The sequence below is a fragment of the Ustilaginoidea virens genome, chromosome 3, assembly GCF_000687475.1.
Source record: "Ustilaginoidea virens chromosome 3, complete sequence".
In the NCBI taxonomy this organism is placed as follows: domain Eukaryota; kingdom Fungi; phylum Ascomycota; class Sordariomycetes; order Hypocreales; family Clavicipitaceae; genus Ustilaginoidea; species Ustilaginoidea virens.
Window position 1 is genome coordinate 5,149,667 of NC_057318.1, and position 20,131 is coordinate 5,169,797.

General features: G+C 56.2%; 5 protein-coding genes across 5 annotated transcripts; 2 read left to right on the forward strand and 3 right to left on the reverse strand.

Moving 5' to 3' along the window:
- Window positions 1-783: 783 nt before the first annotated feature.
- Window positions 784-4,743, forward strand: UV8b_04300 (uncharacterized protein; the record flags this gene model as incomplete). The annotated part of the gene is made up of 1 exon (XM_043141798.1): window positions 784-4,743. The coding sequence occupies one exon, from the start codon at window positions 784-786 to the stop codon at window positions 4,741-4,743; it is 3,960 nt and encodes a 1,319-aa protein (XP_042997732.1).
- A 2,036-nt stretch (window positions 4,744-6,779) lies between these two features.
- Window positions 6,780-8,305, reverse strand: UV8b_04301 (uncharacterized protein; the record flags this gene model as incomplete). Its single annotated transcript, XM_043141799.1, has 3 exons — window positions 6,780-7,865; window positions 7,923-8,113; window positions 8,185-8,305. 3 exons carry the CDS (start codon window positions 8,303-8,305, stop codon window positions 6,780-6,782), a joined length of 1,398 nt encoding a protein of 465 aa, XP_042997733.1.
- A 2,152-nt stretch (window positions 8,306-10,457) lies between these two features.
- On the forward strand, window positions 10,458-10,757 carry UV8b_04302 (uncharacterized protein; the record flags this gene model as incomplete). Its single annotated transcript, XM_043141800.1, has 1 exon — window positions 10,458-10,757. The coding sequence occupies one exon, from the start codon at window positions 10,458-10,460 to the stop codon at window positions 10,755-10,757; it is 300 nt and encodes a 99-aa protein (XP_042997734.1).
- Window positions 10,758-14,785: 4,028 nt separating this feature from the next.
- On the reverse strand, window positions 14,786-16,239 carry UV8b_04303 (uncharacterized protein; the record flags this gene model as incomplete). The annotated part of the gene is made up of 5 exons (XM_043141801.1): window positions 14,786-14,966; window positions 15,065-15,181; window positions 15,338-15,646; window positions 15,727-15,796; window positions 15,870-16,239. The coding sequence occupies 5 exons, from the start codon at window positions 16,237-16,239 to the stop codon at window positions 14,786-14,788; spliced, it is 1,047 nt and encodes a 348-aa protein (XP_042997735.1).
- A 2,125-nt stretch (window positions 16,240-18,364) lies between these two features.
- On the reverse strand, window positions 18,365-19,793 carry UV8b_04304 (uncharacterized protein; the record flags this gene model as incomplete). The annotated part of the gene is made up of 2 exons (XM_043141802.1): window positions 18,365-18,455; window positions 18,559-19,793. 2 exons carry the CDS (start codon window positions 19,791-19,793, stop codon window positions 18,365-18,367), a joined length of 1,326 nt encoding a protein of 441 aa, XP_042997736.1.
- Between the last annotated feature and the right edge of the window lie 338 nt (window positions 19,794-20,131).

The following is a 20,131-nucleotide window of genomic DNA, read 5'->3' on the forward strand; positions in this document are numbered from 1 at the left end:
CCATCTGCTGCTGTTGAGAAAGCTCTCCGTTATTCCCGGCGTCGAGCCTTTTCTGTCGTCATCATCTCTTCATGACAATGTTTGGAGGCTCCCGGAGGCGGCAGCCTCCCGCCCAAGTAAGTTCCAATTGATTCCTCCCCATGTCATCGCAGCCCGCAAAGCACAGTACATCTCGAACAGCGCTGCCCATAATTCTGGTATCCGGCCCTATCCAGATGTCCCATGAGGCATTTAGGTCGTTGCTGATACCTCTTGCCCCGGGGGTTGCTGTTGGCGAATGCGAGCATACTTGGCGACCAATTCTCACCCTACTTAATCTTCTCAACTGTTCTGACGAGATCGTCTGTTGCTTGACGTGAAAGCGGGCTGTCTATCCACCCACAGCTGCAACCAAACATGCACATTGTTCTCTAACAAAAAGTTTTTCGACAGCCTTTAACGAGGGAAACGGCAAATCCTAGTGCCGCCACCGCAGCAGCAGCGGTATTCATGAGTCAACGCGACTCCAGCTCGTCCTTGTCTTCGGCTGCAGCCGCTGCGGCTCTCAGAGCGCGGCCGATGACCCCGACGAATGTCGCCGAGGTACAGTCAAAACGAGCAATGAGGAGGAGCCCTTCCGTCAGTTCCTTTGCTGGCAGTTCAAGAGGACGCCGTGAGCTCACCAGAACCCCCAGTGTGGGTTCGATGATGGAGCGAACCTTCCGTACACCTTCACCAGCCCGTAGTTCGGCTCCAAGGGAGCATGTACCGCCTGTCCCCGCCATTCCCAGTGTTGACCAAATCATGGCCAACCAGCAAACTAACGGCAGGACAAAGGGACCCAAAGGTCTCGTCCTACAGACTCAACCGTTTAGGACAGCGAGCCAAAAGGTGAAAGATGGTCAGCAGCCATCATGGTTTGGCGGTCCGACCATCCGCCAAGCAAGCCCTCGAACCACCGATGCCGTGATACAATCATCTACTTGCATTACCGAGCCGCGCTCAGGGAGTGTCAGCCCGTCCATCAATTTTTCCTACCCCCGAGCCAGAGCCTTCTCGCCTACACCATCAGTCGATGATCACGCCCTCATTTACGATCCGAACTCGCGACGCATGGTTTTGAAAAGCGAGCTGATGGGTCATCCACAAAGCCTTCGTCAGGTATCCGAAATTCCCAAGAAAAGGAAGAAGGCTACCACGTTTGACAGAACGGGGTCGCACCTATCTAAAGGAAGTGTTGGAGGAAGGACCAAAACTACCGCTCCGGAGGACACTACGGATATCGCCCCGGCACCCGCCGTCGCGCAAGAACAGGTATCAACTCCGACTCGGGCGCCTCTGACGCCGACTTCCCAAACCACGGTGGATCAACAGAAAGACGGCTCTGCAAGCAACAAGAGAAAGAAGAAAAAGAAAAAGTCGGCGAAGGCAGACGTCGGGTACACTGGAAAGGAGATCCAGGAGCACGGAGATGACAAAGATGGCGACAGCCTTGACAAGCCATCTCTCGCCCCCAATCCTCATGTGAACGATGAAATCCAAGAAGAAAAAAAGGTTGAGGAGAAGAGAGATGCGCAAGGCGACGCACAATTACCTGCCGCCACTGCTGCCACTACGACGATGCCCATTCCAGGGCAGCCCAACCGTCAGGCTGACTCTCGGCCTCCCAACAGCAAAGCTGAGAAACAGGTCCGCCACATTCGGGTTCACTCTGAAAGTCCGGCCCGCTCTGCCCATTTTGCGGCTTCCTCTGGCGACCAGCTGGCCGTTAAGCACGAACCACCGCCCCGCTCAGTGTCGCCTCGCAAGTCTGCCTTGAAACTGTCCGCTCAAGCCAGGGGTGTGTCACCTTCTGATTCTAGCTCGGAAGCATCTGGTAACAGAAACTTGAGCCATGATATCGAGGAGGCTACTCCTACTCGGAAGAAGAGCGTGCGGGTGAGCTGGGATGACAGAAGCACAGTTTTCGTCGGCGAAACGGGACAGTCTCTAGAAGCCGATTCGCCCCTGATTCCGAGCCCACAGACTAAGAAGCCATGGCACAGTGTTGTGTCGAGGCTGAGCAAAAAAGACGGCATCGTACTGGCAGAGGACGAAACAATGACACCACGACCGGCACTCCCTCAGTTCGGCAGCGTTCGCGAAAAGAAAGCCAAGGAACCAGAGGAGCGACCCTTGGTTCGTCCCTCAGAGCGCGCCTTTGCCCTGGATCACGGCTTTGCCAATAGTAGAGTAGGTCACTCCACGGACGCCGGGGTCGGAAACGCCATGACGCAGGACCTAGCCTCGAAAAATGTTGCCAATATGTCGAAGTACCGGGAGCCCCTCCCAGCCGCGTTGCCCAGTATTGGAAATGTGCCGGGCCAAGGTGGCGTTTCCGAGAGCTCAGATGAGGATTTTGATTCTGACATGTCATCCGAGCCTGATGACGATCCCGATGTAACCGTGTCGACGAGGTCCGAGCTGTCGATGACTATTGAGCCAAGTACACCAACAAAGCCTGCCGCAAGAGATGGCAAAGTCCAGGAAAACGTACCTATTATTTCGGTTTCACCATCGAGTCCGTGTACGAATGAATCTCCAAAAGCTGCCCCGCCGGGCAGTTTCCCGGATGATCGGGAAACGACGGTGGACCCGATCGACGAATCTGGCGGTTCTGGAGCGTCAACTTCCTTAAGAAGCCATGAACCTTGCATTGTTGGCACTGGCATGGCAGATATTGTGGAGGAGGATGAAGAGACCGAAAACGACCGGTTCAGCGATGCTTATGAAGATTTCGACGAAGTTGATGGCGATGGGTTTCTGTCTTTGGATGCCATAGTAGATGGTCCCGCTCTCGTCAAGGAGGTCAAAAAGAAGAGTCAAGGCTCACCCACCACGACTGAGCCTGCAAAAGTCATTGAGCGGCAAGCCGAATCTGTCGGCGCGGGAAAGGAACCGGCTGATGCAGCACCACCGGACGATTGGGAGAATGCCAAGGCGTATTGGAAGAGCTTGTCGGTGGAAAAACGCAGGCAGCTGGAAGTCGAGGCCTTGTCAGAAACTGGTGAAGACGCTTGTGCGTCAAAATTGCCCGCCAAAAACGAAACCTCGACCGCACACAATCTGAGCATAGAGCCAGGGACGGAACGGCCGCCTCAAGAGGCAAACCATGTCAATGTCGATGAACTGGATGATCATCGACAAGTTTCAGTCGCTGCGACGCCGCCTCGGGCGGCAGACCCCGGCAAGGTGAAGCTGCGCCAGTCCATGCGAAGCGATGCTCCGACACCTACGCGAGACAGGAGCCTCGAGAGTTCAGGAGGCATGAGAAAGTCGATGAGAAACGGACATGATTCTGGTAAAGACGGAAGTTTGAGGCCTCGCCATGCAGAAACCCCCGCAGTTCCTCTCGCCACTCCCAAGACATTTAGAAATGGTCAGTTGAATGGCGGTAGTCTCGGGCCGAAGGTGCGGTCTGGACGTTCTGCCTCCCATCACCAACCTGCGGTCTCTGGTCTCATCAAGGACGACAAGCGCAACATGTCTTCCAACGATTTGTCAACAGGTCATGTCATGGTGCCTCAGCTTGGACGGCGTGGATCGGACGGCAGCGACAGCAGCTTCAAGCGCAAGCGGCCAGCCTCGAGTTCGGGTGATGGCCACCACCATGTCCGCATGTCCATGCGGTCAAGCATGCGCGAGCCGTTGCCAACACCCGATCGCGCCAAAAGATTCAGCTTGCGCTCGCTCTCTCCGGCGGCTTCTTTCAGAAGGAACTCGTTCTCGTCATTGCCCCCGGAGGCCACATCAGTGCTGGGAGGCGGTTCCGGTCGCATGCGCCAATCGCTGAGAGAAAGGCCGGCGTCTAGCAGCTCTCGACTCAAGATGAGCGGCTTCAGAAAAGCAGCAGGCCTCGGCAAGAAGCCCCAGTCTGGTGTCAGCCGGTTCGCCGATTCCAGCGACGACGACGATGAGGCCAGTGGTGGTCCGTCGCTATTTAGAAGTCGGTTCGCCGACTCGAGCGACGAGGACGAGCCACAGCCCTTGCCGAAAAGCAAGGGTTTGCCCAAATCTCTCCGTAACGGAAACAGGATGACTTTAGACCGGCCGGCCGGCAACGTGGCAGCACCGGAACTGGCGCAAATCGAGGAAGCCGTGACGCAACCCAAGCGCGGGTCTGCAATGGGCGACGAGTCTTTGCTCCGCCGAACCAGGTCTGGTCGAGGGACTCTGGCGCCTCTGCCCCAGAATGCCAGGCCGCAGCACACGTCTCGTCGGGGCAGCTTCATGTCAATCCTGCGTCGCAAGAAGGACACGTCGGACAAGGTATCGAAGGACTGGGGCGAGAGTGCTGCTCGCAAAGACACCAATCTGGAACGGAGTGCAGAAGAGCTACGCGAGCTACGCAGCCACTCGCCCCAGAAGCGCGGTCCTAGCTGGCCTCTTGCAGACGGGAAAGGCACCGCCGACGGGGAGGATGGCAGAAGCCAGGAAGAAGAAGCAACGGCTGGAGCGCCAAGTTCAGGCGGGGCAACAGCGACGGCGACAGCAACAGCGACAGCGGCAAGCAAGATGAGCACCTTTTTGCACCGCCGCAGCGCGTCGCAGGGCGCCGGCGCGCTCGGCCCGGGCCACCCGGACGAGGACGCACACGAGCCGGAGCCGCCCACTCCCGATGAATCCCTGGCTCCGGCCGACGCGCAAGGGCCTCAGGAACCGTACGCGGCGAAGAAGAGGAAGAAGTTTGGTGCTCTGCGCAAGATGTTTGGCATCCACGACTAGACTGCGTGGTGCTCCATCGTCTCGGCGCACCTCGCATATCAAGCACCGAGATGTGTGTGCACCCAAGCCATGATGAACGCCTGTTGATGGAGTCGGAGCCGCCTGTTGGCCACGCGATGCGGACTGCCAAAGGAAGCGGGGATGTGATTTCTTTGCGAATTCGAGCAATGTACTTTACTTTTGTTATGCCCATTACGACCTGGGCGTCTTGATTGATTTCGTTTGAGCCGTCACGCCGCTGTTTTTTCAAGTTAGACGGTCTTGTCGAACCGACATTGTTTATTCCCTTTGAGCCGTCACGCCGCTGTTTTTTGAAGTTAGCCGGTCTTGTCGAACCGACATTGTTTATTCCCTTTGAGCCGTCATGCCGCTGTTTTTTCATGTTAGCCCGTCCTTGGGTTCGGTCTTGTCAAATGTTTTTTAATTCCTTTTGGTCCCTTTGGCCCGTCCTCGGCGTACGGTCTTGTCAAACCGCTGCTTTTGTTTTTTTATTTTTTTTGAGTCCCCGTCCGTGGCGTGTACGGTGTCTAATCTCGTCGAACAGGGCTTCCTTTCCCCTGCTTACCTTTTTTTTTTTTTTTTTTTCTCGCCCAACATTCGTAGCATGGCATTTTTCTGTTCATAGGTTATCAATAATACCTGGTCATGCACATGTCGGTCCACATCAGCGCTGAGGCGGGCCCCTCGCCGACGGCCTCTAAATTCCCAATCGGCGTCATTTTCATCTCGTCCGGGATGAAGTGTCTCGGCCGCCCTGGGACATGGCATGTCGTTGGCTGGGCTCTTTGACATGAAGTCTACCGGCCACCTGACATGTAGTTGACTGCCTTGACATGTAGTTTACTGCACGGCCACCTTTCACATGTAGTCTCCACGAGCGGCGTTGCTCGACAGACCACATGAATGACCGCCCCGACGACTGCCGCACCGGTCAGTGGCCACTGCCTCAAGGGCTGCGCGTCGACGCGCTCAAGCTCCCGCTAATCCATAATCCATAATTCATCATTCATCATTCATAATTCATCATTCATAATTCATGATTTGTGATTCATGATTCATAATTCACTTCACTGCTTCACCAACCATCTATTTGATCAGCTCATGCCCCTTTTCTCTCCCGGGAGATGCAGATCAGCACGTGTCGGGCGCGACAGACCGTGTCTCTGTCTGCCCTTTTTTTTCGTCTGCCCATGTGGGATTTCGACAAAGTCCTCGCTGTGCGCTAAAGAGACCCGCTGTCGCCGTAAATAGGACGAGGCAGAGGAAGAGCAAAATACGAATGACGGAGGGATCAACAGAAAATAACGGAAATAAACAGAAAACAACAAAAAAGAAACGCCGAGACCAGGGTGGAATCAAAAACACCGCATGTGCTTGCCGCGACCGTCGCGACAACAGACCGTCAGTCGGCTGCTTTTCTAGTCAAAATCTCAACCAAGGACCAATCTAAAGCTGCCAAACCATCGAGCAAGAAAAGGGTGTACGCCTTCCCGGCCTTTTACTTTTGCTGCCCAAACGCCCTTCTTTTGCACCACTCAAACGCTCCAGAACAGTACGCCTTGCACTTTTGATGCATCGCGCGAGGCCAAATGAGGCAGGGACGGCGGAAGGAAGAAATCAAACCAAGACAACATCAGACGTAGCGATATAATGCGGGCAATTATACATGACGCGGCACGCGTGATTGAGCCCGCTGCCCCTCTCCCTCCCTCCCTTCCTCCCTCTGTCTCTCTCTCTCTCTCTGTGTGTGCATGTCTTTGTGTGTGCGTGTCTTTGTGTGTGCGTGTCTTTGTGTGTGCGTGCCGTGCGTGCCGTGCGTGCATGGTGTATCCTCTCTCTTCTCCCCCCATTCAAGGAGAGGCGGATCTCTTGTTCCGCAAAACGTAATCATGATGAGGCAAATGCGACAGCATAAGGGGCGCATGTTGCCCTCTGCATCAAATCAATTGGCATCTGCACACGTCTTAAAACAAGTCACATCTCCCCCGTCTTCATCAAGTCGCATCTTCCCCGTCTTGTTCAGTTGAGAGGCCGGCCTAGCTCCGTGCATTGGGCTTGACTCGGACCCGGCTCTTCTCCCGTTCGAGAAGCAACGTAAGCTGGCTTCTGGTTCGTCCCATGGGAACGCTCGCGGCCTGGCTGGGTTGCGTGGGCGCCATGCGGAAATCCGCCAAGGGAGCCGCTGATGGGCGACAGGCGAGGCCGTCTCCCTCCATGTGCGAGCCCAGAACGGTGGACGCAGGTATCGAGCCGGCTTGGTCAATTATGTGTCCCTTGGCCGCCACGGTAGTGGTCATGGCGGTCGGCCCCGTGAATAGTCCTTGGCTGCTGCATCTGCGTGCGTAGCCGTTTTGGGACATGGACAGATGTATCGGAGACGAATCGCCGACTGCTGATTCCGTCGCCGTGGCCTTGTCCGTGCCTGCCCTCGCGCCCAAGGACGTTTGGGCGGAGGTTGGTGAGGATTGCGTATCGATGGCGCATCGCGCAGAAGCGTTGGCCACTGCTGGCGTTGACGAGGTCGGTCGACTTGATGATCGAGAGACGGCGAGGACGTGATGGGAGGTGGCGATTCGTGCCACTTTCGGTTGCTTTCCCGTGGCTTTGGCGCCAAGGGCTGGTTTAACGGGCGCTCGTCTAGGCATGCTTCCCTCTGTTCCTCGCCGTTGTTGCCCAGCATGGTCCCGGCATCGTTCAGGGGCAGGCGGCACTGCTCCGAGCTGAGCCGGGGCGCGTCGCGTGTCCGTAGTCGGCTCGGCATTCTCTGGTATTGACGTCCCGGGCAGCTTCTGAGACGTGGCTGGGGACTTGGTTGACTTTGTCGGCGCTTCCGAGCCCGTCGTGGGGATGCTGCCTGATGAAGGCGTGTCATCGTCCTCGGCCCCGTCGTTTTCGGATCCGAGGGGAGAGGCAAACCGAGCAGTAGGCTTCGGGCCATGAGCAAGTGGACTCCGAGCTTTTTTCAAAATCGGATGGGCCGGAGGGGGCTTGGATGCGCTCGAGGACAAGTGCTTGATGGACGCCTGGTTGGTCTTGGTTCTTGGAGGCTCCGGGCGCTGCTGCGATGTAGCGCATCCTTCGTTGTAACGGGCCACAACCATCTGTCGGGTGAGGGGCGGGACCTGTCGCGAGTGGTCAGCTGCGGAGTCTGGAGTGATGGAACAGAGAGAGCGACGGACGTGGGGACCTTCCCAGCGATTGGGCGGACCTTGGAGAGGCAGGATAGTAGGGCCAACCGAAATGTCCTCGTATATCCTGGCCAATGCTGCGCCGCTCAAGTATTTTCGGTCACTGCCCCATACTTGCCACCAAAAGTTTTCCAAGCGGCGGGCTGTGGGATCCTTCAGCTTCTTGTTTGTAACCGTGTAGACTTTCCGAAACAGGGAGTCAGTTGAGGGCACCCCCAAAGAACTGTTGTGGTGGAAGAGACTGGCGACATACCATGCCAATATTCCCAGATCTTGTCGGCGGGCACAATCGAGAAACTGGCAACCTCTTTATAAATGCTCGAGTTGTTGATGACGATGCCTTTCGGCAGTATCATGGGTACACCCGAGTCCATGTATGAAGTGTGTGTCGAGCTTGATAAAAAGAAAAAAGATCAAAATAAAAAAGGGCGTCGCGAAAGCGGGCTGGTGACCCCCCCTCCGCCCCCAGGGTCAGGTCAAGCCAGAATCCTGGCAAGTGAAACAGTCCGGGACTATGGTTGCCTTGATGAATCGATCATGGTCACAAATGACGAAGAGGACTGGTTGGGCGGTGCTTTTCGATGCAACACCAAGAAGCAGGTGAGCCGAAGATGAAGCTCTAGGATTACGGGTTGCTGATATGGAAGCCGAAGCAATTTAAATAGACTGTGGACCTGGGAAAGCGCCGACTCGACCCCGAAGAACAAAGCCTTGCCACTTGAAGGGAGTCTTTGGAGGGGGGTGAAGATTCTCTTGCTTGGTCCTTTTCGTCCCTTTTCGTCCGGGGGGGGAGGGGAAAGGAGTCAGTCAAGCGAGGCGACTTGACTTGACTTGACTTGAGCCGACCCGAGTCGAATCGCCGGTGGGAATGAAGATGTACTGGGAAAGCGCCAGAAATAGCTGGACGATGGGGAGAGAGTCGCAAAGTCGAAGTGAACAAGTGAGCTGAGGCGAGGAGCAGATTTGTGACGGGTGAAGTTCTGAAAACCTAATCACCTCTGGTAAGTCCGTGGCAGGTACGCGAGGTTAGGGTGCCAAGTGCCAAGTGCCAAAAGCCAGGTGCCAGGTGCTCGTGTGCCGAAACGTTTGTTGGTTGGCACGGACCTTGGGACAGTCAAAGGAACGGAGTAGGAGGGCAGCGGTAGCTCGGTCGATCTAACAGGCTTCTGAGTCTTGATTGCGAATAGGCGGTTCGAGGCTCGAGGTGGTTAGCGATTCGGAAACCAACCAACCGGTCGCGGCTTTGGCGACTTGGAACGAATCCTTGCTTGCCAGGGTATAGCAGCGTAGGAGCAAGCACTGGTTAGGCAAGGGTTGACAGGTACGGTACGGTACAGTGCGCGGCACGCAGTAACGTATTGCGGAGAGCCACCCAAGACAGACAGACAGACAGACAGACGTCTTCCAAGCTCTGGCAGTGGAAAAGGGCTGGTCAGCCAACTGGTATCTGTGCCGGACCGAGAGAGAAGCTGGTGGCTTGACGTCGACGGAGCGAGCATGCAGACAGACTCCAGACAGACTCCAGCTCCAGAGCTCTCGGGAGGGGGGTGTGGGTGGCAACTGGTTGGCGCGATGAGATGAGTGCGGAGTGCGGACGCCAGAGTACTTGCACGGAGTACAGAGAACGGAGAACGGAGTAACGGCCGCTGAATAAGGCTGGGGGAATGCGGATGGGAAGCCAAGAATTGTCTGGCAAACGTGGCGGATTTATTTGCGTCGTGCGTCGTGCGTCGTGCGTTAGACTGACTAGAAACTAGAAGGAGGCGGAGGCGAAGGCTCAGGCGGCTCAGGCAAGCATGGCATGGCATGGCATGGCATGGCATGGCATGGCATGGGGTTAATCAACAGCAATAATAAATGGGTTGGCCCAAACGGCACAGTGCTGGCCTGGGCAGCGCAGCGCAGCGCAGCACGTGCGGGAAAGAAGGACCGGAGGTGGACGGACGTGGAGAGATTGCGGGAAGGAACATTCAAGTGAAAGCAACCAGCATGAAATGTCCAGGGCCTAAAGGGGTGGGTTGGTCAGTTGGTCAGCAGGGCGCTGCCAGGCTGGGCAGGGCCAGGCATTGATCAACGAACCAACTACGGAGTACCTAGCTACATGTATGTACCCAGCACCCAGCACATTGCAGCACACTGACTGCGCGGCCTCGATTCCTCCAGTCTTGTTCCGCCTAGCCAACTACCTTAGGTACGTACTCCGTACAGCAACCAGCCTGGCTGGGCTGGGTCAGGTCAATGTCAGGGAGGGCCGCCAGCCCGCCAGGGGTCAGGGACCACCCAGCCGCCAATACGTGCCAGGGGCCAGTCAGTGGCTGGCGTGGCTGGCTGGCTGGGCCGGCTATAGTCAATGGCCAGGTCACGGCGAAATGGCGGAATGGCGGAATGGCGGAATGGCGCTGGTATTGGTATGTATTGGCGGAATGTTTGGGTCCCTTGGTGCCGCGTTGCCTCTCACTGGTGATGGTGACCGAGGGCAAAGTCCCCAGGATATGATATGATATGATATGATATGCCAAATGCCAGATGCCAGATGCCAGATGCCAGATGCAAGAGGAGCACAGATATGGTCACGTTTGTGGCGTCGACCGCGTGACGACATCAGCTTTGTCCGTGGTTGACGTTTGGTCCCCAGTCCAGTCCAGTCCAGTCCAGTCCAGTCCAGTCCAGTCCAACAGAGTCCAACAGTCCAGTCCCAGCCTAGTCGGTGTGCTTGGTGTTGTTGTGCGCATTCTTGTTGCGCTTGCTTGGCTGATGAAGGCTACAAGGGGTCAACTGCCTGCTGTGCTGGGCAGCAAGGTGGAAGATGTGGAAGATTGGGCGTGAGGCTTGTTGGCAACTGAATTCCGAATGGCACCAGCCACCCCACCTTCAGCCTTCAGCCTTCAGTTTGCTGATGGCGTGGTGTTGCGTGGCGTTGCGTGGCGCGGCAGGCCGGCCGAGGCAGGATGGAAGCATATCTTGACTTCCTCTGCCTTTGACTCCTGACTCCTGACTCTCCGACCAGACTCTTTGAGCCGTCTTGCCGTCCACTGCGCCCCAGGAGCACCCCACCGCACGTTATTCCCGAGAGTTTGGTGCTGCGCGCGCAGCCGGCATCAGGGGGCTTGCGAATCAGAAACAAGCGGGGGGTTTTTTTTTTTTTCTTTTCTTTTTTTTTTTTCCCCCATGTGGTTCCCACGCCTTGTCCTCCTGTTTGTTAGTGATCTACTAACAAAGAAGCAGGGACAAAGCGATTCTGTTCTTCTTTCTGCGCTCGCTCCTTCCCGCCCCCTTTTTTTTTTTTTTTTTTTTTTTGGCGTCTAGTGTCTCGTCAGGTGACGTTCTGCCTCGAGTGAGAAGTACCGAGTACCGAGTACCGCGGGCACTGGGCACGGCACTGGGGAATCGGGGTATGGCTGGCCAAGGAAAGGAAAAAAAAAAAAAAAAAAAAAAAAAAAAAAACCCCAAGAGCTGAACGTGCAGAGCTACGTACAGAGCTGAACGTACAGAAGCATCAGCAAGCTTCGAGAGCATCATTCATCCTTGACCCCAGCTTCTCCGTACCCCTGCTGATCAAGTGCATTTGGTGCATTTTGGCAAGGATGGCGCGAGTGGTAACCCTGCCTGACCTGCCGTGCCGCGTTGCACCTGCCACCCACCACTTTTTGGGGGCTTGGTTAATCGTAAAACAGCAAGCATGTCCAGCCACGGCTACGGCTACCTCGGTCAGCCACGTGGTTCAGAGCAGCATGCAACATGAAAGATCGTCGAGTTCAGTACAGTGTACAGAGAACACCTTGACACCTACAGTTAGGTACCTACCTTACCTAACCTAACCTACCCCATGGATTAAAGGCGTCAACGGTGTAAGATGAACAAATTCCAGCATGACATACTCCGTACACTGGGCTGGCCTGATGCCAGTCGAACATGGGCGGTGTGCGCCTTTTCTTTTTCTTTTTCTTTTTTTAAAAATCTCCTCCTTTCTTCTTCTTTTGCCCAATCCGGCGTGCAGTAGGTACCTAGGTAGGTAGGTAGGTGTCTAGGGCACGGTCCTTGTCCCTAATCAAAGAGTCTCTTGGAAGCAATTCGGAAGTCTAGCCATTTCAGGACAACTGATACTCATCCAAAACGTTGCCAAGGAAATCATCGCCCCGTGATGGAACAGAGTCTCATCATGGACCAGACCTGTTGGACGCCAAGGTACCTGGCAAGTCTCTATCTTAGGGTTAGGTACCTAGGTACCTAGGTACCTAGTAGGTTGGGGCCTTGATATCGCAGTACATAATACCCAATAAAGTCACACATTGAGTGGCGTCACACTTTTGGTGCAACAGTTATGAGCCCGGGAGGGAAGGTCTTACCAAAACCTGTAACTTCCTAATATCTGTGCAAATTGCACGTGGGTCAAGGCTGTAGGTTCGAATCCTGGTCAGATCATTAGTAACCAACCACACCCAAACCCAGTAGCTAAGCTCTAAAAAGTGCTATAATGGGGTTATGCACTTAAGAAATATTCCCTTAATGTAGTGAAGTGTATCAGCTTACTACCTATTGACCTAGCTAGCAAAACTGGGGGGTGTATCGCAGTACATAATACCCAATAAAGTCACACATTGAGTGGCGTCACACTTTTGGTGCAACACTTGACACTCACCAAAGTCCGGCGGGCAAGGCCAGGCCTGTGCTTGCTCCTTCCTTTGGAGCTGAACTTCCAATATCAATCCTGGTCTTTACAGACCATTTCTTCCTCGACAAGCCGATAGCTAATAGCTAATAGCTGGTAGCTGGTAGCTGGTAGTAGCTAGTAGCTTCGAGCAACAAGTCGAGGAACAGGATTATACCCGTTTCTGCGAGCAACCCAAGAGGAACACGTTGTTTCCGACTTCAGCCTCGGCATCCCTGCCATCACCACTGTCCATTTCAACATGCTGTGCAACCGACGATTTCTGAATCCAAGTCCATCTCGGAGGGCGCGCAGGGAATAGGATGACCACCCTCGGTCATGTTTTCGATTCAAAGCCGGAGCAGCATGACGTGTTCAAGGCCTCGGGCATGTCCACCACCTTTTCCGCTGTGTCTGGTAGCTTCTTTGCCAACACTTGTCGTCTCGCAAAGAGAAAGGTGCAGGAAGAAACAACATCATCTATCTACACGAGCTCAATGTTCACCATGGGAAATTCGTCGAGTTTCCATGCTTGCCCTGCTCCACCTTTACGAGAACAACCACCCTCCGACAGACTGGCACCCTCTGGGTCCCCATCCGTTTACGGTTGACGAGACGGGCTCGAAAACCAGAGTCGCACACACACACACACACACACACATCAACTCCGCTGCAGCAGAAAAGCATAAAGCGGCAAAGACAGATTTTCTCGACAGCGCAATAAGCCAAACATACCATTCTCGACCTTTCTTTTTTTTTTTTTCTCTTTTCCCCCGCTGCAAAAGTGGCGTACACCGGGGGAAGAAAGGCTCCTTGAACGTCACGTCACCTCTTTCCAGCAATCGCCACATGTTGCGACATGGCATAAACTTGCTGAGGGCCGTAATACGCCATTTGTCGCCAATCGGTTGGTGACAGCAGCTCGTGACGGAGTCCCTGTCACACACGTGGAGCTTCTCGTGCCAAACGCAAATAGAGCGCCGTTTATCAGGTGGTGGCGTGGACGCGTTGCGCGGTGTAAAGCGAGCAGGGTCATGGCTCGTGGCTCGACGTGCACCAGCCTGCAATGACGCATGCAGATTGATATTGGAGATGGTCATGGAGTAGTCGGTACTCCCTCCACACTCCGTACTCGGTACTGTCGTCAGATTTTGCCGAGTTGTTGTTATGTGGCGGCTCCAAACCCTCCAGCCTCCAACACATAGACTCGCCAAATTCATCGCCTGAGACGTCCGTCGTACATGGAAGGGGCCGACGATTGATGATTGGCGTTGGTGAATGGTTGGGACAAGAATCTCGCTCAGCAAGTGCGGGGCGGGCTTCCCGTGGCCATGAGCCCGTGCCCCTGTCCTGGCTCTTGCTCTTGCTCTTTGCCTTTGCTCTTGTCCATGTCCACCCACCCGACAGGTGGCCAAACATGACATCGAATACAAGTGCATGCAGGTTGGCCGCCGAGCCGCTCGGTGAAGGATGAACGCGGTGCGGCTGCGAGGGGACAGAAGGGGGGGGCCCAACTCGCCCTCGGGATACTGCTTCAGCAAAGCTGCGTCGGTCAAGGATAACTATGCATGCCGTCATCTTATTCCGAGCCCACCCTGGGCTCCTGGGCTCCCGGGCTCCCGTCCACCATGTCCAAAGTTGCGACGACGGGATGGGAGATTACATTTTTTGGTTGGGGGTACTACCGTGGCCTGTCTGTCTATGCATGCCAGGCACTTGTCGCACCCAAGCAAGCCATGCGCAAGGGCGCGTAAACGATGAATAAGTGGCTTGGCTCCCGAATCCCCGACGTTGCCGTTTAGACCTGTTCAATGCGTCACTTGACAAGTAGGGACTGCTTCTTCGTACATGGGACAGGATTGGATTCATCGTGGATGCTCCTGCATTGCTGGGTGTGCCCGATCCAGACTCTCCCCAGACGCCAAACTGTCGCATGGAACAAGCCGTCATCACTGTCGAGATGCGCCCGAGTATTTGTGCAACACCAATTGACTCCGACAAGTAAAAAAAAATAATAAAAAAAGATCTTCGCCCCCGAGCGGCCAAAAGGGCTTTCAATTAAATTAGCATTTACCATGATGACCACCACGTTTTGCCCCAAATCGTTTCAAATGATCCAACTTTTCATTGTGCAATCCCGGGTTTTTTTCATGTGAAAAAACAAAGCAACGTGAAATTCTTCAATGCAAAAACTCCACATCTATTTTTAGGTGACGGTATATCCACCGTCGACACGAAGATCTGCGCCAGTGACATAGCTGCTGGCATCAGACAGCAAAAAGGTCGCTGGACCCATAAGGTCTTCGGGTTGACCCATCTTGCCCTGAGGGATGAGAGACACCCACTTCTGCTTGAGATCGGCTTTTTCATCCAGGATTTTCTCGGTGCTGCGAAGGGTGTCGTGTTATTTCTAGCTTCTTCTTGCTTCCCCGCTTGGGCAAACGATCCTCTCGAGATGGAAAGAGGGAAGCAGAAGAAAACTTACAGCGCAGTCATCATGTACCCGGGGGAGATGCAGTTGACCCGAATGCCAGCGTGAGCCCATTCCACAGCCAGTGAGGCGGCCAAGTGACGAATACCGGCCTTGGCGGCGTTGTACGGGCTAGGGGGAAATCAGTGAAGCGTCAGCAGGTCGACTGATGCGGCAGAAACCGGGCGACGAAACGGAATTCCTCTTTTTTTTGCTTTCTTTCTTCTTCTTCGAATGCGACACGATAAATAGAGCAAGACGAAAGGGGGGCGGGAGTCCCAAACTTACGCCTGAGGCTGGGGGACGTTGACAATGGCACCAGACATGCTGCCAATCATGACGATGCTACCGGGGGCTTTGCGTGCCATTAAGTGCCGAGCAATGGAGGTGGCAAAGAGGTAGGTACCGTCGACGTTGACGGCCCACAGCTTGCGCATACGATCAATGGGGTAGTTGACGGCTTCAAAGTTCTCAGCGAAGCCGGCAGAGGTGACGAGGTTGTCGATTTTGCCGTGCTGCTCAACGATCTGGGCGACGCAGGATTCGACAGACTCGGGGTCAGAGACATCGGCGTAGTGGGCCGTGACGTTGGGAATGCTGGTGACGCATCTGAATGTTGGCCATGGCCCGGAAGGCAGACGGGCGGCAAAGAAACATGGGGGACGACTGAGACAAACCGTTGGGCGCTGGGGTTATCACGGTGAAAGGCCTCGGTGAGCAACCGAGTCTGTTTCTGAGCCTCCTCCTCTGACGGCGAAAACGTCAACGACGGCATTCCCCGACCGAGTCTGAGGAAAAAGAATAAATGGAGACGACGTACTGTTCATGTCGACGAGGGCCACGTCGGCCCCAGAAAAGACCATTCCCTGGGCCATGACGAGCCCCAGCCCCCGAGCACCGCCCGTGACGACGCCGACCCGGCCGTCGAGCGAGAAGCTGGGAAGGGTGGGCTTGACAAACTGTCCGCCGGTGCCCAGGACGGGCTTGCTGGAAGGCAGGTCGTGCTCGGCGGGATGCTCGACCTCGATTTCGGAGTCGGTGCGAGCGTACTTGCCGGGCTTGTCGAGGCGAGGAGGCACATTGTGCAGGTTGCGCGAGGACGCGACGGACGGCCGCAGAGCGGGCACCCAGGCGCTGCGTGCGGCGCTGCGTAATCGTGGGACGACGCCGGCGGTGAACCTGGCTGCCATTGTATGTAGCTGGCGGGGGTGAATGGCCCGAGTTGACGAGATGGCCAGACTAGACGAGCTTGCTTGGGAGGCGGAATACTCCTGGCTGTCTTGGACGAGAGGAGGAAGGGGGGGGGGGGGGCGAGAAATGGGGGGAAAAGTAGGAAAGGAAACAAAAAAAAAAAAAAAAAAAGCGAAGGCACCAGATGGCAGGATGAAACGCGGCGCGTGGGTTTATATCTCCATGGGCCGCGCTTGGCCCTTGGTTCTTTCCTTGTTTCGGAGCTCTCAAGCTCTCCCCCGCGATCACGTCGCCCCCGAGGCCGGCGGACGAGCTGCGGGCAACTGCTACTGGTCCAGGAGGCAAAGGGGGCCCCCGCCATTGGCGTCTGCGGGAGCGGGGGGTGGGAAAAGTGGGGGCGAGATGGCAGGCGGGGAGTGGCAAGCGGGAGGTGGCAAGTGGGAAGTGGCAAGTGGCAGGTGGCAAGTGAAGGTGGGCAAGTGGCCAGTGGGGCAAGTGGTGAGACGGGATGGACCATTGCATGCAGGCAGGGCGATCGAACTCTAGCCTCGCGCGAGCGCCTACCAAGCACAGACTACTATGCAGATGCTATGTATGTAGTAGACTGGGTCAGCAAAGCGAAAAAGTGGCCTCGATGCATCCTGCGTGGCGACGGCAAAAAGAACGGGGGATACGAGGAGGCCAAAAAAAAAAAAAAAAAAAAAAAAAAAAGGAAGCCGCCCAGCTTCCAAATGACGGCGCTCGTCCAATCATGTCTGGTGCCCCGTGTTTCCTAGTCCTGGTCGCCTATGTATGTATCGAACAAGCGTACATGACATGACGGCTCGCTGCTCACCGCAGCTGCCAGCGGTCAGTCACCGGCTGCCGTCCCAAATGAATGCTCTTCCAGTCTTGCAATGCGGCTAGCTGTTTGACGCAGCGTCCTGCTGCTGCCGCTGCTGCTGCCGCACAAAACCCCCTCAACACGGGTGTACCTTTTATCGCGGTGTGCGGGGCTCACTAGCAAAGGTGCATAACAGTCCTCGATTGCTATCTAACAAGGGCGAGTTGTGCTCCTATATATAGTGCTCTCGACTGGTGCTAGGGTAATCTGGATTTCCCTAATAAATTGGCGTAGCGAAAAGCGCTGGTTATCGTGACGCTCTTCCAGGGATCTACGTATGATCTTGTAACGTAAGGGGTGCAGCGTGTTTGATATCCATATTTCTATGCTAATTGAGCGTGCGAGATATAAATCATATTCGTCTTTTACATTCTTATATTGCAGGAATTCTAGTTGGCAGATATCCTTGAGTGTCATGTCCTCCATGCCTTGATGTTGACGGTATTGCGCAATATGAGCAGCAATTTGCCGATAGTTAGGTATGGGCGGAGCATCACGAAGGTCAGACTCATGATCTGGCTTATTAGGGTCAATTGTCTCCCAGAACCCTATACTTCTGGCGTTGTTCTGCAGGAGGGTATACCAATCTTCCCATTGATCATGCATTAGTAGCTTGACCGCCGTTGTCTTAAAGGAATAAAAGGAATAGCCGGCCCATTTGAATTGATCCATTGTATGCTCGGGTTGAACAAATGCAAGAGGATGTAACAGATATAGGGGTTATTGAGTATAATAATCAGTGTAGGGGGGTAGTGTAGCAGTGTGTTGCTATAACAAATGATAGTACGCAGTGGAAATTACAGGATGCAAGATCCTTCCGGGCTCATAACTATCGCGGTGTGCGGGGCTCACTAGCGAAGGTGCATAACAGTCCTTGATTGCTATCTAGCAAGGGCGAGTTGTGCTCCTATATATAGTGCTCTATATCATATCTAGCATACATATGTGATAGTACACATGAAACAAAGGAGAACTGCGCTAAAGGCCTATCTAGTATGGACTTACGCATAAGTCTTACGTGGCCTTTGCTACATACGCATCCTACAAATGAGTGGACTAGCTCTAGTGGAGCGTTGGTAGTGCCTCCGATATGGTGCGACACCTTTTACACGGGCCGCTGGTTCCGCCCGGCCAGAGGCCGGCTGGGCGTGTTTTTGAGCTGCGGGTCTGCCGGGAGGGGTGGGGGGAGGGGGGAGGGGGGAGATCGAGCAGATGGAGCGTTTCGGGCGGGGTCAGGCGGGTCAAGCGCTGGCGTATTGCTTGTTGAAAGCGCGGCCGATGACCATGCGTCTGATTTCGGATGTGCCGGCGCCGATCTCGTATAACTTGGCGCTGTGGACATGGTTGGCAAATGAGTCAAAAACAATGGGAAAAAAAGGACAGACGAAAGCAAGAGGAAAAAGCAAGACAAGAGACAAAAGACAAAAAGACGTACTCTCGCAGCAGCCGCGATGCCGGCATCTCCTCCACGTAGCCCATGCCGCCCAGCAGCTGGATGCAGTCCAGGGCGCACTCGGTCGCGCGCTCGGCGGCGTACAGGATGGCGCCGGCGCAGTCCTGGGTGCGGATGAGCCCCTGCTCGTCGACGGCCTTGGCCGTGGCGTAGGTGTAGGCCCGCGCGGCCTGCAGCTTGGTGTACATGTCGGCCAGCTTGCCCTGGACGAGCTGGTTGTGGGCGACGGGCGCGCCGAACTGGCGGCGCTGGTGGGCGTAGGGCAGGGCCACGTCGAGGGCGGCCTGCATGAGGCCCAGCGGGCCGGCCGACAGGACCAGGCGCTCGAGGTCCAGGCCCTGCATGAGGACGGCGACGCCGCCGTCGACCTGGCCCAGCACGGCGTCGTCGGGCACCAGGACGTTGTCAAAGGCCAGCTCGCCCGTGTTGCTGCCGCGCATGCCCATCTTGTCGAGCTTGCGGGCGCAGCGGAAGCCGGGGGTGCGGGCGTCGACGAGGAAGGCGGTGATGCCGCGCGCGCCGCGGGCCGGCTCCGTCTTGGCGTAGACGACGACGAGGTGCGCGTCGGGCCCGTTGGTGATCCACATCTTGGACCCGTTGAGCAGGTAGCCGCCGTCGACGCGGGTGGCCGACGTGCGCATGCCGACCACGTCGCTGCCGGCGCCGGCCTCGGACATGGCCAGCGCGCCCACGGCCCGCCCGGACACCAGGGCCGGCAGGTGGCGCCGCCGCTGCTCCGCCGTGCCGTTGAGCTGGATCTGGTTGACGCACAGCTGCGAGTGGGCCGCGTAGCTGAGCCCGACGGACCCGGACGCCCGCGACAGCTCCTCCATGACGACGGCGTGCGCCTGGTAGCCCATGCCGAGGCCGCCCACCTCCTCGTCGGCCGTCACGCCCAGCAGGCCCGCCTCGCCCAGCTTCTCCCACAGGTGGCTGGGGAAGGCGTTGGTCCGGTCCGTGCGCGCCGCCAGCTCCTCGGGCATCTCGCGCCGCGTGAAGTCCTGCACGCGCTCCCGCAGCTCCTCCAGGTCCTGGCTGGTGGGGGGCTCGAAGCCCAGCGGGTGGTGCGGGCGGTGCTTGCTGCGCGCGGCGGACGAGTGAGGCCGCGCGGGGGGGGACGTGAGCGAGACGACGGCCGCGGGCCGCAGCGGCCGACGAACGGTCGGGCGAGCCGCCGCGGTGGCCAGAGCTCTCAGACCGACGACGGGCGTGGCCATGCTTGCGAACTGTTTGGATGCTGATGCTGATGCTGATGCTGATGCTGATGCTGATGCTGATGCTGATGCTGATGCTGATGCTGATGCTGATGCTGTTGCAGCAGAGGACGCGGGCAGGCGGGATACAAAGTCAGCAGCACGCACGGCAAATACGCGTGCTCCTGTTGAGCACTGGCCAAGCAGGCGCGAGCGGACAAAGAGGCGCGAGGGGTTTCCGGCGAAGCGAGCAGGAGGGATGAAGGAACGAGGAAGGAACGAGGAAGGAATGAGGAAGGAATGAGGACCGAGGAATCAGAATCAGGTGCTGAAGCTAGCGCCGGATTGTCGCGGCACACGCC